At 38.4% G+C, this 17,729-nt stretch overlaps 1 protein-coding gene across 4 annotated transcripts in view; it reads left to right on the top strand.

The window, feature by feature from the left end:
* Positions 1-17,518, top strand: part of LOC139952287 (sodium-coupled monocarboxylate transporter 1-like) — a 51,555-nt gene extending 34,037 nt beyond the window's left edge. For 3 of the 4 annotated variants that reach the window (XM_071951369.1, XM_071951372.1, XM_071951368.1), the window contains 10 exons: positions 846-986; positions 1,612-1,741; positions 2,148-2,236; positions 3,505-3,617; positions 4,101-4,168; positions 5,275-5,361; positions 5,888-6,093; positions 8,287-8,387; positions 9,288-9,424; positions 15,108-17,518. In XM_071951369.1, the coding sequence (XP_071807470.1) occupies positions 846-986; positions 1,612-1,741; positions 2,148-2,236; positions 3,505-3,617; positions 4,101-4,168; positions 5,275-5,361; positions 5,888-6,093; positions 8,287-8,387; positions 9,288-9,424; positions 15,108-15,233 (1,198 nt within the window). In that variant the 3' untranslated portion in view covers positions 15,234-17,518. Of the gene's footprint in view, positions 1-845; positions 987-1,611; positions 1,742-2,147; positions 2,237-3,504; positions 3,618-4,100; positions 4,169-5,274; positions 5,362-5,887; positions 6,094-8,286; positions 8,388-9,287; positions 9,425-11,543; positions 11,610-15,107 lie in introns of all 4 variants that reach the window. The other variant, XM_071951373.1, reaches the window with a different exon arrangement.
* Positions 17,519-17,729: the final 211 nt, after the last annotated feature.

The raw sequence follows: 17,729 nt of genomic DNA, 5'->3' as shown, positions 1-17,729 counted from the left end.
TTGATCTCAATTGGTCATTGAAGTTGCAAGGGATTAATGAAAGAAAAACACCTATGTTGAACTTCTTTGTATGCTTTCAGAAATATAATAAATGGCTTCATGCTGAAGTCTTCTATAAAAAAAAATTAAGTGAAAAAATACCTCTTTCCAAAAACTAGGTTTTACTTCAGAGGGAGCTTTATTCACAATCTTTATACTATCAACAGCTCTCGTATGCTCGTTATACCAAGTAAGTTTGTGTTCTAACAATTATTTTGAGTAATTACCACCATAGTGTACAGTACCTTTAATAACTACATTTATTACACAGTTTTCTATAACGACTTGGTATTATGTAAAAGTCTGGTCGACAACTTAAATGAAGGTTTGCTTAAAAATCCGCCTGTAGGTGTTTTACTAATCAAGTTGATGCCGGCCCTTCAAATCACATCACGAGACCGAGTTCCCGGTTTGGGCAGTATGCGGATTGGCTCTACATATATGGCTATGGCTGTTGCTAAGTGTGTTGCTAAGAACGTCCTATACCTCAACCCTCAACGCATGATGACGCAGACAGTTGTAGCCACCAATTCAGTCACGGCTATAGTTCGAGTCCTGCACATTATTGAGGCACACATTATTCAAAGCGCCCACATTTTACCAAACGAATTTCTTATTTGTTTGTAAAATCCATTGTTTTAGAGTTGTGCTGATTTGCCATGAAAGTACAACATAATTACAGTTATCCTAATTTTTCTATATTTGTATTTACATGCATAATAACTGTTGCTATTTCATGTGAACGAAATTTTGACTCAGTCTGTCATGGTTTTAATGGATTGGTTTAATCATATTTTTCTGTTTAGTTTCGACCCAGATCCATCAGTCCGTCACACCTTCTGGTCTGTAGTGATTGGTGGCACTTTCACCTGGTCAGCCGTCTATTGCGTCAACCAGGCACAGGTCCAACGCTACTTGACATGTGGCAAAGAACCTGTGGCCCAATTGTAAGTGTCTTTTCGTATGTTTCAATGGCAGCCAGGGGACAAATGTTTAATGTTGTTTATAAGTATGACATCAAAATCCAAACCAACCGATTGTTTAAACACATTCATAACCATAATACAAACTCATCTTCAAAGCATTTCCCGTCCTCATCATTGAGTTCCCCTCTTTTGAAATTCACGTGGGCTGTAAGAGGGCGCTATCACAAGTTGTTTGGATACACAGTGCGCTAATAAATGGGGGACTAAATCTCTGTGTGGACAGAATCTCCTACCACGCAGGTTTGAAGTGCAGGCTTTGTCCCCCATTGCAATTAAATAACTTATACCTTCTTCAACATTTAAAAGTACTCAGTTACTCAAGAAAAACACTTCTTCTCTGGGAAGAAAAACACAATGCACGTTTAACGGCACATTTAATAGTTTTAACTGTTAGTTACACAGTTAGTATGGACGGTACACCTCAGTGGACATTGTACCACCTAATGGTTGAATTAGTCATTTTGGTCCTTTTACATAAAATTGTTAGAACTGTCTGCTTATATCAGAAAGTAAACGATTAAAATGGATATATTAATACCGGATTGAATGTATTACCCACATTAATGTGTTATCTGATTTATTTCAGTGCCCTGTTGCTAGCTGTTATTGGTATGGTGGTAGTAGTTAGCCTTGCATGCTTAGCTGGGCTAGTAATGTATGCTAACTATGTTAACTGTGACCCACTTACACTTGAGTATGTGCAGTCAAGCGACCAGGTAATATTTTGTAATTATTGCTTCTTTTCTTTGCTGTTTGTTGAGAGTATTTTAGATTGTAGCATTGCATTGTACGTTAATATTGTCAGAACCAGTGTTTTAGCCATGGTGGGCGATGCCAGGCAGGCCTCGCCGTTCGAACTAACGAACTTCGCCCAGTCTTAGCATTCACTCACTGCCCAGCACAGATTTACCCAAGATCGCACTTCAGCAATGATGGCCCCAATATCTTAGAGGACTTTTACTGAACCTTGTTGGACTAATTTGGATTTAGAGCCTGCCACTAAAATTGTAAGCTTCTGGTTGAGATTATGATTTCGGGTACAGCATGCAAAGAGGCAAGTGGTGAGACAATACGTGTAGGCCTACACAGATTAAATGTACTTTTTGATTAACAACACTGCAGTTGATTCCCTACTTTCTGATGGACCTATTTCACACCAGCCCTGGTCTACCAGGTCTCTTGGTTTCTGCTGTCTTCAGTGCTGCTCTTAGGTACGTACGCAAACACGCTTACATGTTTGTCAAATTTTTATATCACTGATTCAGTTACACATTGCTGAGCCTTCTAATTGGCCAATGTGAAGTTGCAGAATATAGACCTAAATGCCACAATATGAGCGTATTATGAAAGTGACATTTTGTAGCGATTTGGGAGTCTGTGAATGCACCGTGATAGCTATATCACTCAGAGATATAAAGTACCAAAGTTATTAACAGGCAGTGCCAGATAGCAATATATATTATAATAATGGCTAGCCTTAGTCAAGGCAGTCGCATTATTCGCTCCGAAAAGACACCGCTGTAAACCCACCCGCATACCCTGTGCGTGGTGCGTGCGATCACACCGCATGACCCACCCGTATACACACTGTCACATCGTACGACAACTGTGCACACAAGTCATCCGCACTCGTACCACTAACCGCATGCGGAGGCCGTCAGGCCGACAGCCTTGTCGGGTCTGTAACTTCTGGGTTTAATGTGTTGTATTGAAAAATTTCCACAAGTGGAAAAAATTGGGGGGGGGGGGGGGACTCTCAGATATGCTAGTATGCCATGAATATGTATATCTTTCGTCAGACCTATCAGACAACACAGGATGTGAGGCAAATGAATTATTCATTTTGACGTCCAATCATGCACGCCTATCATGCTCGCTGAGCGTCCGTGGTGGTGGTGTGTGACGTAGACATGTCTCGTCTTTCGCGGGCATTATGGTAATGAGCTGACCGTGGGAACTCTTCGCTTATTATAGTAATGAGGTCAGTGGCTTCAACACAGACCCTACAAGGCTGTCGGCCTGACGGCCTCCGCATGCGGATAGTGTACGGGGGCATCGTGTCGTGAGATGTTACGCACAGTGAATACGGGTGGGTTTTTATACAGCGGCGGTCTTTTTTTCGGAGTGAATAATTCGACTGCCTTGAGCAAGGCTAAATAATGGCGGGCACTGATAGATAGCTTTGAAAGATGTGGTGCCAATATCAGGCCTTGACGGCTACACTCATAGTATAGTTCCACTGTCGGGAACTGACAGTTAGCACTCGGAGATAGTAGCACTCAAACCTAGTGCCAATATCTGGCACTCAGATATTTGTTCTAACAAGAGGAAAATACTCACCCGGGAGTCGGAGATGTAGAGCCACAAATTGACAGGTAGCATTCTAAAATAAAAATTAACAGACACAGACAGCTAGCAATCGATAACTTTCTGTTTTGAGGCACTGGAAAATTCTGTTTTTCTCTTCCCTTTTTTAAAGTACGGTATCGTCTGGATTGAACTCCTTGGCAGCAGTAACTGGTGAAGATATCGTCAAAACTATCTGGCCAGACATGGACGAGCTCAAATACACCAAAGTCACAAAGTGCTTGGGTAAACGACCACTGTATTTAAGTTTGTGTTTTCTAATACGTTGCGTGTGGTAGGGTTACTATTGCTGTCATTTGTTTTATCTTCAGGATTATTTCATTATGTCTGTCATAAGCTGAAGTACATTCGTTCAATTTTTTTTTTACAAATTAGTGTTATTGTTGAAAAAAATTACGGTTTTCCAGATTTACATACCTGGTTTATTAAATTACGTCAATCATTGTCAAAAAATCCCCTCTCCTACATTTGGGCAACATTAGTTTGGATCTCGGTAGACAGAAACTCTATAACAGTGAAAACATGCCTCAAATCCCGTATGAAAACATACTAGTTCAAATTTGTTCACTGGTAGTTGTTATGTTGGGATACATAAACTAATGTGACTTGAGAGGGATTTTTGCATTACCTTTTTATGTGTGTCTTTTATAGCACTGCATATACACTTATTTATAACCAAAAAATTGTTTTTCTATCTTTGCTGTACAGCTGCTGCTTACGGAATTCTGTGTATTGGAATGGCATTTGTGGCATCATTTCTTGGTGATGTTCTCCAGGTAACAATAATGCAAACATCAGTTATTAAAAACCTCTGCTCATTGTATGCTGCGTTGAAATCCACTGTTTAATCAGCCTTTTCAAAGAGGGTTGGTGTACATCTGCATCAGTGTGTCTCAACTCCTCTTGTTAACTCTGTTATGCAAGCATAACATTCTTCCTATACTTATTGCCTTTGGAAAATATCACGAAAATGGTGATTAAATGGCGTTAAAATATACAACTCGATGCAACATATGAACGAGTAGGTCAGCCAATGTGCTTAAAGCCATTATACACTTTCGGTACAGAAACAAAATTAAAAGTTCACAGATTTACAAATAGCTTACAGGGTTTACAGAAGGTAATTGTAAAGACTTATCTTGAAATATTATTGCATGAAATGCTTTACTTTTTGATAAAACATTAAAACAATATAAATTCTTGATAGCGAGAATTACAGATTTATTTTAAACACACGCCATGGCACGGCGAAACGTGGGGAACCGGAAACAAGGGTGGGTTTTCCCGTTATTTTCTCCCGACTCCGATGACCGATTGAGCCTAAACTCTCACAGGTTTGTTATTTTATATATAAGTTGTGGTACACGAAGTGTGGGCCTTCGCCAATACTGTTTACCGAAAGTGTCCAACGGCTTTAACAATTAGTTTCCTACTTTTCCCCGAGATGTAGTTATCATGAGTGACTAATGGGGCACCGTTAATCACACACGCAGGGTAGGATTCACACATACTTCCATTGAAAGTCGGAACCAAGTATCAGGATTAATTGTAACACCGTACTAAGTAAGTTATGAGGTTAATAAAGAAAAAAAATCTTGTCTGAATGCACCCTGACAATCCCAATTGCTTAGCACCGACTGTAACATGACTATGCATAACTTTCCCGGTGTTAAATCGGTTTACTGCGTTACGCTATAAACCCTATTAGTTGTGTCCTTGACAATAATTGTGCATAAAACACATTGGGATTGGTTAATGATAACTAATTAAGATACCACTTTTGTTGATGGAACACAAATTAATGAATAAGAAATACATACAACTGTAAACGTCATTTGAGCCAGTTAATATGTTTTAATTTGTTTTCTAATTGTGTTTGTAGGCAGCTCTGAGCATCTTTGGAATGATTGGCGGACCTTTACTTGGACTCTTTAGCTTAGGAATTTTCTTCCCTTGGGCCAATTCAAAGGTAACATTTTTGATTTTGGAAAGCAATAATATATATATTTATATATTTTTTTTAACGAACTATTTTTACTTGTAAATGAACTTTTTTCGGCCTGCTTGGCCGCCAGTGCAGTTAATAAATAAACCATAACTAATATTTGATAACTTTAGTGTTATGCGGATTTAGGACTAGGCGCAGTGAGTAATAAATAACAATGAACCATTATTGTATAGCGCATGAGACTTAGTAATAAAACATATCCCACATGTCGTCATTTGAGGTAGGCGCCCTTGGATAAAGGTCAAACGAAGGTTGCTCCTAGCCCATCGTGCATGCCGTGTATTTGTTTCATCATCTTTTAATCGTAATGGCGGCTATGCAATAGTAACATTGGGTTATTATTAAACAATGTAAATAATAAGGCAATTCCTTTGCTAAATATAATCACAGTACATATCCCTTTGTAATGCAAACACATTTCCCTTTGTAATGCAAACACATTTCCCTTTGTAATACAAACACATTTCCCTTTGTAATGCAAACATAGGGTGCTTTATTTGGACTGATCTGTGGGTTGGCACTGTCCTTCTGGATTGGGATAGGTGCACAAGTATACAAACCGTTTGTGCCCACGCCCGGTCTGAACGCCGACGGTTGCACTGATTTAAATGACACCATGATGACCACTGAGGACATGATGACCTCTCAGACCATGATGATGACGTCATCGGTAGCTCCCACAGTAGAAGAGAGGTACTTTGGCAAATAGAATGTGTGTAGCTTATATTGCTTGTATTTGCCCAGATACACTGTAGTAGGGGGGCCAATGTACAATTTTTAGGTCCCGTGGAAACTTCATGTTAATTTATGGCAACCATTATAAATGCATTCATAAGAGTCCCTAGAACAATAAAAATGATGTTGCAATTTTTTCTATTGACCTTTAGTGACCTTGACCCGAGGTCAAAGGTCATGCATCATTTTCACCTAAAAATCACCTAGGGCGGTTCGATGTCCATGGACTGGATGTCATCAATATGATTTGGGCGCACTATGGTGCGTGAAAGCAGCCACACAAAGTCATGTGCCCGACTGTACTCTGATGGACCGCCCAGCACACTGACAGTGATGATTCAGCTGCCCATGGCGCCAGTCAAACAACAGATGACATACAATCTATGGACACCCCCAGAAAGAGTTAGAACACCAACTGGTGTCTGAAACCCACAATGCACAATCAGCAAGTCAGCCAGTCAAGATCACAAGGCACAGCATTCCTACTTGGACTGCCTACAACTCACTCATAGCCTCATAAAAAAAAACTTTAACTGCTCCTTTGGTAGCAGCACCTGCCCGTGAGTGGCAAACACTGTTGACAGTTTTAAAGCAGACACATCAGATCAACTGCATGGGTATACCTGTCAAAAAAGTTATGCCTAGTACCAGCACCAGGGACGAGCTGTATGTTTACCTCGCTCAGAAAGCCCTTCACCATTTTGAGAAGAGGTCTGAGACCATTATTGTTAACTCAAGAAGGATGTCTTTTTGAACCATTTAGATGTGCATCACCTTCGCAGTTCACAAGAAGAGGACGATACAAAAAAGATCATGCACAGCATAGATGCTGTTCAAAGAGGAGCCACAGAACTGTAGGCTACATCCACTTACCATACATTGAAGTGCTTGTCCTTCGACGACAGCAACAACTCTGCAACGAAACCTTGTTTTGTCACTGGCAATGGGACTAAGAAACAGGAAATTCCATTGAAACCCAAATAATGGCCAATATGCACCTGGTGCCGCCAAAGCTGCAGCCTTACCTGGCTTCCATGCTTTCAGTGGAGCTGATCAGATGGGCAGGTTTGCGAGGAAGGTCAATATTAAAGTGTTTGCAGTCACTCAATAAATGTACTGCTTAAGTGGTATCTGCTTTTGCTGCACTGGGAGCCTATAAAGAAAGCTGACAGCTGCAATTGAAGGAGGCGTTGAGGTTTTTGTTTGTAAATACAGTTACATTTTATATTTGTTATCATGAATATGCTCACAGTTAACGTTAAATATGCTCAATTGCCTTGAAACTGTTTGAAAACCTGTCCAAAAAGGAGATTTTTAGGTGAAAATTATGCATGACCTTTGACCTCAGGTCAAGGTCATTAAAGGTCAATAGAAAAAATGGCAACATCATTTTTATTGTTATAGGGACTCATGATAATGCGTTTATAATGGTTGCCATAAATTAACATAAAATTTCCATGGGAGTATTGCCCCCCCCCCCCCCGCAAAATTTGGGTACAAGCACACGAGGGTGGTTGGTAATCAATTAGGTTCATCTTTTAGGTGCCCGGTAGCGTCCAAAAATGTTATCGCGTCTCAAAAAAGGTAGTTTTTCCTTTATTATATCCATACGACATACGACGCCATAGTTTGGTGAAGAACCAAGTGCGCACGCGCAAACTCGCGCATGCCAGGTCGCCCATTGTTTGTGTAAGGCATGTGTGATTACGGTGGGTGATTACAAGGTGTCGTTAAATGACCGCCACGGTACCACGGATTCGACCTTTGAAATCCCTTCGTTCGAACTCCTTCTCTTCCCTCCTCTATGGTATAACTGACGGTTCTAACCCGATGCATTTTAACTTAAAAACATTAAACGAAATTGACATCCCGCTGTAATTCACAAGAACTCAGTGGTACCTGGTACAAAATCACATGGTTTCGGCAAAGTTTCATGCATATTTGTGCATAGTTTCATAACTAAAACTTAAAGCTCTCTGACTAATATTACTGGCTGGAGTACTGTCAAACATGATAGTATATTTTCATAGATCATTCCTACTTTCGGAAAAGCATAACTTCAGTGTCTCAACAAAGTAGCAACGTCATAACAATTAATATTTATTTGTTGCAAATTATTTTGTGTTTGTTTGTTCATGAATCTGCATATAGGCCAGCCATCGCTGCGTTGTATACCGTGTCCTATGCGTGGTATAGTGCCATCGCATGGCTGACTGTCATTATTACCGGCCTGATTGGCAGCTTTGCAACCGGTAAGCAAAACGTGTCTTCCTGTTCCCCTCACGCTTACATCAAAGTTTTTAATTCCTCTGCCAGACAACGTGGCGAGGCGATTTCACGACCCCTCAATTGTTATGCAATTAATATATACAAATATAAATATATATTAATGAGTATGGTAGATGGTCTCAGCCTTTGGTCCAAACTGGACCTTCTTCAGAGGCATAAAACAAGTACAAACAAATACATATCCATTTATAGAAAAAGAGAGGGGGAAAGGGATTAAAGAAAGGATCAAGAAAAACAAAAACGGAAAAGTTATAGCCAATTAAAGTTTCTATTTGAGAAACAATTGGTGGCTATGAACCAATGGGAGTAAAGTGGTGAGGACAAAGGATGTCCAGTATGAAAGAAAGGATACTCAACCTAAAAAAGTGGTAAATTCATTGTATGTAACAATGCATTATAAAAACAATGAATATTTCCTAGCTACGCAAAGGACGGGTTACAAAATGAACGGGTGAAACAAAGCAAACAACACAACTATTGCGTTACCTCAAAATACTATTAAATTTTAGCTTCCCCGGGATTTGATTATATTTCTTCAAAATAATTTCATTACTTCAAGTCACTAACATCATACTTGTTTTGCTGTTTTTGAAAATATTAGTTTCGTTCTTAATATTATTCGTTTTATTATTTCTTTTATAAAATAACTGGATTGGAGGAAACGACATAACTCTTGTTATAGACTTGGTTCAAAGTCTTTGACCGTGGCTTTTTAGTCGCCCTGATAGCCGCTACAAACAGCGCCCCTGGTATAGTTACAAGGGGCAAGGTAAAAGCTAATACAATCATACTATTAAGTGTTTAACAATATGTTGTGTTGCTGCAATGATGACAACTTTTGATTGATTATTTTATCTATGCAGGATATACCAAACCATCTGAGGTTGACCCCCGTCTGATATGTCCAGTGGTCGATGCCATGTATTGCTGCCTGCCTGAAAAGTGGAAGGCTCCACTTCGATGTGGGGTAAAGAAGCTCCACCCGGATGATGATGCTAAGGTATTCCATAATATTTCTCTGTTTAGTATCCCTCTACATGTCAACAAACTTGATCACCTACAAAATATAACTACTAAAAAACTACTATGGGAGCTGAGAAACATCCTCTGAAAACATCTAAACCAAAAGCTAAAAAACTGACAATTTGTCTTGCTATGACTTATATTGTAAATTCGGCTGAGATCACTTATGAGATCTGCTAAAACAAAAGGCACACTACAGAATGGTTCTATACCGAAGCCATCTTTGGGGGTTCCCAGTAACTTAAAAACAAAAGAGAGTTTAAATTGCAAGTTTTTAAAAGACAACAGGCTGCTCTGCCTTTTAATCTTATTTTTAATCTGCAAAGCGTGCTTTTGACAATGAAACAAATGCTCTTAAAATAAAATAACAGTTGCACTAATATTCCCTCGTTGTATGTACCAGTCATTTAGAGATCACCAACACATGGTGTTACCGCAAACCTTTAGTATATCGTATTTCACCATGCAAAGTTTCAAATCCTACTTTAATAGTCATTTTGTTTTGTATTCATGCCTCATTATTGCATATAACCACAACATGCTTTGCGTGCCATCAATCCATTCATAACGATCATTAAGCTATACATGTACTCATTACTGGCTGAAATATGACTATCACCACCTGCTCTACTAGAAAGTGACATAGAAAAGGGCTGTCTGGTAAATAATTCAATATTAAAGGGCGTTTTCATTAAAAATGTGTTCAATCGTTCACTTTTTTTCAATTTGTTTTCAATTTAATGTTTATCTTTTCAATTGAGCATTGTTTTGAACGATGTGTTTGTACAAGGAAACATAATTAAAAACTGAATGCATTTCATTTATTACAAGCTGTATCAGGTCTTTGATTGAACACATTGTTCACCGTGTGGAATCATCCTTGGCTAAATTGCTGCTCATGTTTGTATCATGCATGCTGTGTTTATTTCATTTTTTGTCAGCATGAAACTTTTTGACAATTGCTGTTGTTGTTGCAGGCAGTGGACACTATTGGTAATTACTTAAAATACTTATTAGCACAAAACCTTACTTGGTAACAAGTAAGGGGGAGAGGTTAATAGTTTACAAACATTGAGTGGCTCAGAGTGGAATGGGAGGAATATTTTCGCAAGGTAAAATTTTGACTGTTCCGTTTCACGAGACGAAGCCGAGTGAAATGGAACAGTACAAATTTTACCGAATTATAGCCACTCAATTTTTGTTTTATATAACTGACATATAGATCCTTGTCATTTGATGTATTTTAAAAGTATAATATTATGAAAAATCACACAAATTACTGACAACCAAAAATCATACAGCACCGCGGCAACAATGCACAAATCGGATCACAACCTTTTGCACAGGTGCTCCTTTGTTTTAGCAGCGGCGCGGCGGCGCTGTACTGCTCAAACACATGGGGAACAAGGATGATCCTAACTGTTGAATGGGAAATGCTATTCCCCATGGGCGAATACATGTAGGTGTTTTTGATCGCCGGTGCGGATGGGAGTAATAGTGAGTGTCACGTGAAGTAAGTTCCACCAATCAAATGACAAGGATCTGTGTGTCAGTTATATAATATAAAACATTGTGAGAAACGGCTCCCGCTGAAGTGGAGTAGTTTTCGAGAAAAAAGTAATTTTTCCACGCATTTGATTTCGAGACCTCTGATTTAGAATTTGAGGTCTCGAAATCAACCATCTAAACGCAACCATCTAAACGCAACCATGTAAAGAATCACACCCGAGTAGCATGCCTGTGATATTTGTTCACAGGACTCTGGAAAGTACTGACTTTACGGCGCTAACACACGTCGGTGTATGGGTAAAAAAACAAAAAACAAAAAACAATTAACATCTAAAAGCACACAACTTTGTGTGACAAGGGTGCAACTTTGACGACCGACTGAACTCAAATTTTCACAGGTTTGTTATTTTATGCATAATGTTGAGATACACCAAGTGTGAAGATTAGTCTTTGACAATTACCAATAGTGTCCAGTGTCTTTAAGTATTCTTGCTTTTCATTCTTGAAATAACTGTTTACTCCTTGTTGACTTTTTTTTCCGAAGTCGTGCTGAATAAACATTGTACGTTCAAATTTGCTCCTTATAGTTAGACGGTTATAAACTGGGCCCAGTGTCTGAAGATCCTGACTTTGAACGGGCCGATTGAGTTATTGTAAGTTGATCTTTACCTCTGCCCATACCATCCAACCCGTTGTTAGATAGTTCAAGGTGACAGATACGTACTGGACCAAAGTATCAACATTCACTCTAACTTGACTCACAAGTTATAACCACACCTTATATACTAGATGTCAACTCCATGCACTAAATGTGGAAATAATATACAAAGCGCTGGGAGCGGTGTCGTTTATTTCAGGACAATTCTTGAACATTCAAAAGTAAATCATTTGGTTATCGTTGCATACTTGAAATATGAAATAAGCCACAGAAACAGTTACCTTTACTTTCGTGCATATGGAAAACATGTCTCATCTCATTGCAAATATTTCTCAAAGGAAAACACCGAACAGGAAATTGTGTTTCAGTATAAGTAATAGAAACTCAACAAGCGATGCCTTGACATTGAATCCACCACGTAGCAAAGAGTGGTACTTTTGAACATGGTGTTCAGAAATATCGTTGCGGAGACGATAATGCAGTACTCGCTTATAGTGTTAGTATATTGCTACGGCTATGCGGTGCATTTTCGTAATCGTTGATATTATTTTGTGGTTTGATGGCATTTTGCTACAGGTTTAGAGCTTGTGATTTTTTGGTTCTAGTGTGTATCTCATCACCATTGTCCGGATTATGATGTACAATAGACTTACTGCTCGGCCGAATAGGAGCGATTGCAGGGTCACTTATTAATAGCGAGATATCATGATTTTTGTTTGTACCACAAAACAGTGACTTAACAACATCTCTATGGTCACATACATAGGTATATGACATTTTATTTCAAAATTTGATGATAAAATACTTACGATATTATGATCACGAACTACACGTTTTTTATGACCCGCGCGAAACATTTTTGCCTAATTATTTTGGGCATAAAAAGCAAACAAATGTGTACATCGAATTCTACAGATAATCGGTTTCAGAGATAAATATGAGTGAATAAGGCCTTTGGTGCAAGCGGTTTGACTGCAGTGATTTTAAGCTCAAAGCTTGGCTTTTAACTATGCTTGAAATAATTGTTATGCCAAAAGGTTTGTCACGCTTGCCTAGTGATGTTTGTGTGTAGGGTCCATTGTACATTATATTGCAATGGTTGAATTGCAAACAAAATGGTATTGTGGTGTTTGTAGTGAATATGTCAGATGGTGTTACTAACTTTCTTAAAATAATTTCTAGGTGAGTTATACAAAATGAATGTTTCGACCATGTCTAACAATGATGTATTTCTATTCAACTCTGTGGTGTCTACTTTCATTAAGGGTAACTAATGAAGACTTTGTACATGACGCATGATCGTCCATTCAACCTTGTGCAACGTTGTGCAAATTTTACCGGAAAGTGTAGGTGAACACGTTAGAGATGAAAAGTTAAAAAATTAGAACATTACTACGATTGACAGTTTTTAAAGGAATTTTGAAAAGTTTGTCAGTCCATTGGCTTCGGTTTGCCAAAAAAAGGAACATGACAGTATTTGCGTTGTCAGTAGATTTTTTTTCTCGTACTTTTCAAACACGAACATGTGATCCATTTGTCTACGCCAATTATTTAGATAAACACCGATCTTGGGAAACAGTTTTAATGCTTATGTACCAGTAGCTTTGAGAATTAAGGATACAATTGTGTAATTTATCCCTTTAGATTGGACAGTGCCGGCTCTGTGAAAAGATTAATCAATATTACGAAGCTTTCCTCTGACCCATGCCTCCACAATCCAACAAGAAAATAAAGAGACTATCAATTTCGAAGTACCGTTCACTGCTAGTAGAAGCTGTTAAACTCAGATCAGTCTCTGTCAGGTTTTATTATAGCTTACGTTTAACAGTTACCGGCCTGCCACCTGTCCACACGTTTGCTTATTATCTAAATCTGCTCTAGAATGGTTTGAAGCTAATAACTATTAATTAAGATCAATTATCGACATCAATTTTTTGTTATTGTTTGACCATGTGGACCCATGATGTCTCAACCTTTCAAAGCAAAGTCCATTATTCTTTTTGTATTTTTCTTTTAAATTGTGATTTTCAGGTCCTAAATCATACACAAAGTGGGACCTACTTATATGATGTTCTCTAAATTATAGATATTTGGTCCTACTTATGTTTCACAGTAGAGTACATATTTCTGTGCATCACTTTCCTTCCAACATGCAACTTCCAACATGCAACACTTCTGCACCCAATACTCTTGCTTAACCCGCTCATTTACTGCACATTATGTGATATAATAACCACTAACAATGAAAACCGTTCATATAATTATATCAGACTCATTCTAATTGGAAAGTGTTTTATAACTCTACCTTACACTAACACAATTGAAACTCGTTGAGCTGAAAGGCGAGTCTGTATACTGTATGCGCTATTTCATTTGCAGATTGCGTTCAGTATTGAGTGTGAAGAGAAAGTTACTAGACATTTTCGCAACACTGATTGCGAAACCTGGTCTATGCTGGTCTAGGTATCGATCAAACATCGCTAACTAGAGCAGCATGCACCTAAATCCAAGCCTATAAAACACGTGCGTTCCGCCGAGTATTTGTGGTAAGTCTGTACGCATGGTTCCAAAAGCGAGCATCAGACTCAATTTATATGGGAAACTTTAGACTGAATCTGCCAATTACCAAGAGAGGGCGCTCTTCACAGGTAATGTCAACAACTTAGGAATAGGATAAGCATGAGTGACGGTCACTGACAGCAACTACCTTGTGTTTTGTGTGTTTTTTATTTTGAATTTAGATTAAGCCAAACTGTATTTTGTTTTTCATAACACAATGCCAGCAGTATAAACCAAACGTTATGGAACAGGACGTACTGGATACGATTTCCCCAAGAATTCCAAAATACTGACCTACCCAAAAATTGAGAAGAAATCTGAAGTTTAGTTGTATGACAATGTATCTGATTTAATTTTCAAGAAGCTGAAAACTTCTAAATATTATTTGAGTATTTTTGCATTTTTAGCATTTACCATTGTTTGCTGTAGGAGTAAACATGGGCAAGATACCATCTTTTGTGCTTAAACTTGGCCCTAGTCTGTACACCGATCACGTTCGTTTTCGTTGTGAAAGACAGTACATATGGACTCAAGCCTGGTCCGTACTTCTTGCGATTGCGAAGCAAATTTTGACGTCACAAGATCTCATGTATCAATTCGCAACAGTTGAACACTAACAGCCATGTAAGTGATACCTAAAATCGCTTGGCATTCTCATTCCAAGGAAGTATATAAACCAGGCTGTATGCGTTTGTAAAATGTATCGTATTATAATCATCACGAAAAAGAAAGATCAACTATTATAGTGAATCATGTGCGCACGTGTCAAAAAATATCAAAAAGTGTAGTGCTTAAAGATTCTGTTGTTCGTTAACTGGGCCATTGGACAAGTGAGGTTCAACCATTATTGGAGTGTAGTGATTCCACTCCGAGATCCCATTGCAACATGTATAACGTTTGATTGACGTATGTGTTTTTGTTTTGCTTTGATCAGGAGGGAGTTAAAGTTGTCAATGCTGAGAATGGGTTGGAGTTTAAAGCAGAGAGTGAGGTAAACCCGAACACTCAAGACATGCAACCGCCGTATCCAACGGAAAAAGAGTACAACACTAAGTTGTAAACATCAGGTCGAACAAGATAATGATGAGGTTTTGTGCATTGCACAACATACAATATGTTGGTGGTTGGGCTACTTCATCAGATAAGAAAGTCCCGTAGTTTAAGTAACTATAATATATGCTTCTGTCCGTTTATATTTGTTTAATTGTATTATGGGAAGAGGTGGTAGGTAAGCATAATTATGACAACATAAATCAGTGTTACTGTTTTGTTACCAGGGAAAGCATCTTAATTTTTGTATTATTATTTTTTTTTTTTTACAATATTGGACGAAAAATGTGTGAAACTTCCGGCGAAGCTTTTGATATACCTGCGTTGGTTCTATTTCAACAATAACAAGGAACCGATTCCACCCTGTATTTAATGGCGAATCAGTCTTTTAAGGTTGAGTATTATGTACTTAAACTATTTTTCATTCAAATAGTGGTATTGTGTGGCGTTCTACCCGGACCCGCTCCCCATGGTTTTCAGCCTCGTTAGCATGGGTTGATCGATCTCGCCCAAGGATGCGTTGGAATAAGTTCATTAGTTTGCCATAATCTGGCACATTTTTAAAGTAGGCTCAACGCGACCACTAAGCATGTTAACCGAGTCGTCACTAGTCATCGCGAGTAAAAGAACAGCACTGGACCCCTCTAATTAAAATTTAATCGGGTGATATGTAAAACTGAATGCAGTTTCTGGTGACCAAGTAAAATTTAGATTAATTTAAAATGGAATCGCGTGTGCGGCACCTAAATGTTGCCCAAGCCCTAAATGTAGCCTGACCTAAATGTAGCCCAAACATGTACCTAGATGTAGCCCCAAACATGTACCTAACTGTAGCCTCAAACATGTCATGTACTTACATTAAGGGCTCGGGCTACATTTAGGTGCCGCACAATCGCATCAGGATTTTTGAAATTTGACACGTAGGTGTGTAAGAGCATTTTGAGCCCAATTTTATGAAGTCTGTGGGCACAAACCGTGCTTGGCACATAAATGCATTGCTTTCAGAAACGGGTTACCAGTCAAACTTGCATTAAAATAACATTATTGTGACTTGCGCCCCACTCAAATTGTGCTTAGTGAAGACTTTTCCAAGCAGTATTTTTTTGCTTGATAGTTTTATGATTGGCCCTGCAAGCATTTAAAATATTGTTAACTAAGTGTTGTTCAGAGTATAATACTACTTTTGATGAGACAATCGGCGCTGTTTTTCAGAACATCCCTTTCCAGGGGTCAGGGACAAGATGAATAACTAGAAAAGTGACGTCACAAAACGATGGCGACGTGCTGCAACGATGTGATAGTTCAACAATTACTAGAATCAGCTCAAAAAAGAAGAAAGAAAATTAATGCAGTATAGACTTAGCTCAAATGAGAAATGATATGTTGTGATTCACAGAATAATAAGACCAACAAAAATGGTGACGTTGTAATTTCCGCTGTTCAACACAGTTCACACATTTTACACAAGAGGGCGCCCTGGTTGTTCTTTCGTTAGTCCTTGCCAGGTCTGACTCGCGTGTCTTTGACTAGAGCAACACCAAGTAAGTTGAGTAACGCCACAATCCTTAATTATGACAAATGTGCCGTTAAGCTTAACCTGTACTCATGTAAGAAACTCCTACTGGCAAAGTGCACTTACTACTATGCAGGACTACGTAACTTACTTTCAAACATTATACATATTATATTTTTGTTTTGATATGTTGTGTGGATTTTCGTTTTGGTGTGGGTTTTTGTTTAAAGGCAGTGGACACTATTGGTAATTACTCAAAAAAATTATTAGCACAAAACCTTATCTTGGTAACGAGTAATGGGGAGAGGTTGATGGTATACAACATTGTGAGAAACGGCTCCCTCTGAAGTGACGTAGTTTTCGAGAGAGAAGTAATTTTCATCGAATTTGATTTCGAGACCTCAGATTTAGAATTTGAGGTCTCGAAATCAAGCATCTTAAAGCGCACAACTCCGTGTTTTTTCTTTCATTAATATCTATCAACTTTGATGACCAATTGAGCTCAAATTTTCACAGGTTTGTTATTTTATGCACATGTTGAGATACAGCCAGTGAGAAGACTGTTCTTTGACAATTACCAAGTGTCCATTGTCTTTAACTAGTAACAGTTTTAACTTTTTTATTTTAACTTGTAAATGATGTGTGTTTGTTTTAGTATGTTCACTATATCTTAATCGAACTAAATCTGTATTTGACGTACGTTTTTAGTTGCCCAACACTTGTGACTCATCCTTTTAATGAACTTGAGATTTCTTTTGTCTCCTTTGCAGTTATTCTTCGAAGAGACATAGTATAATACCCTTTCAGTTTGAAGTGATTTTTCTTCTATAGGCGATGTTTTTAATTGTGTTTGTATAAATAAACTTACATGTTCGTGTATCAAGTAATATTATCTTATATACCGCACACGCAGACTCTTGGTATTTGATTGGCGGATTCACGTCACATGGCGCCCTTTCCCCACCGTCTTTTCCAGCGCTGTGCAGCGAACAC

The sequence above is a fragment of the Asterias amurensis genome, chromosome 20, assembly GCF_032118995.1.
Source record: "Asterias amurensis chromosome 20, ASM3211899v1".
NCBI classification, from domain to species: Eukaryota; Metazoa; Echinodermata; class Asteroidea; order Forcipulatida; family Asteriidae; genus Asterias; species Asterias amurensis.
This window is presented reverse-complemented; position numbering and strand designations above follow the sequence as displayed.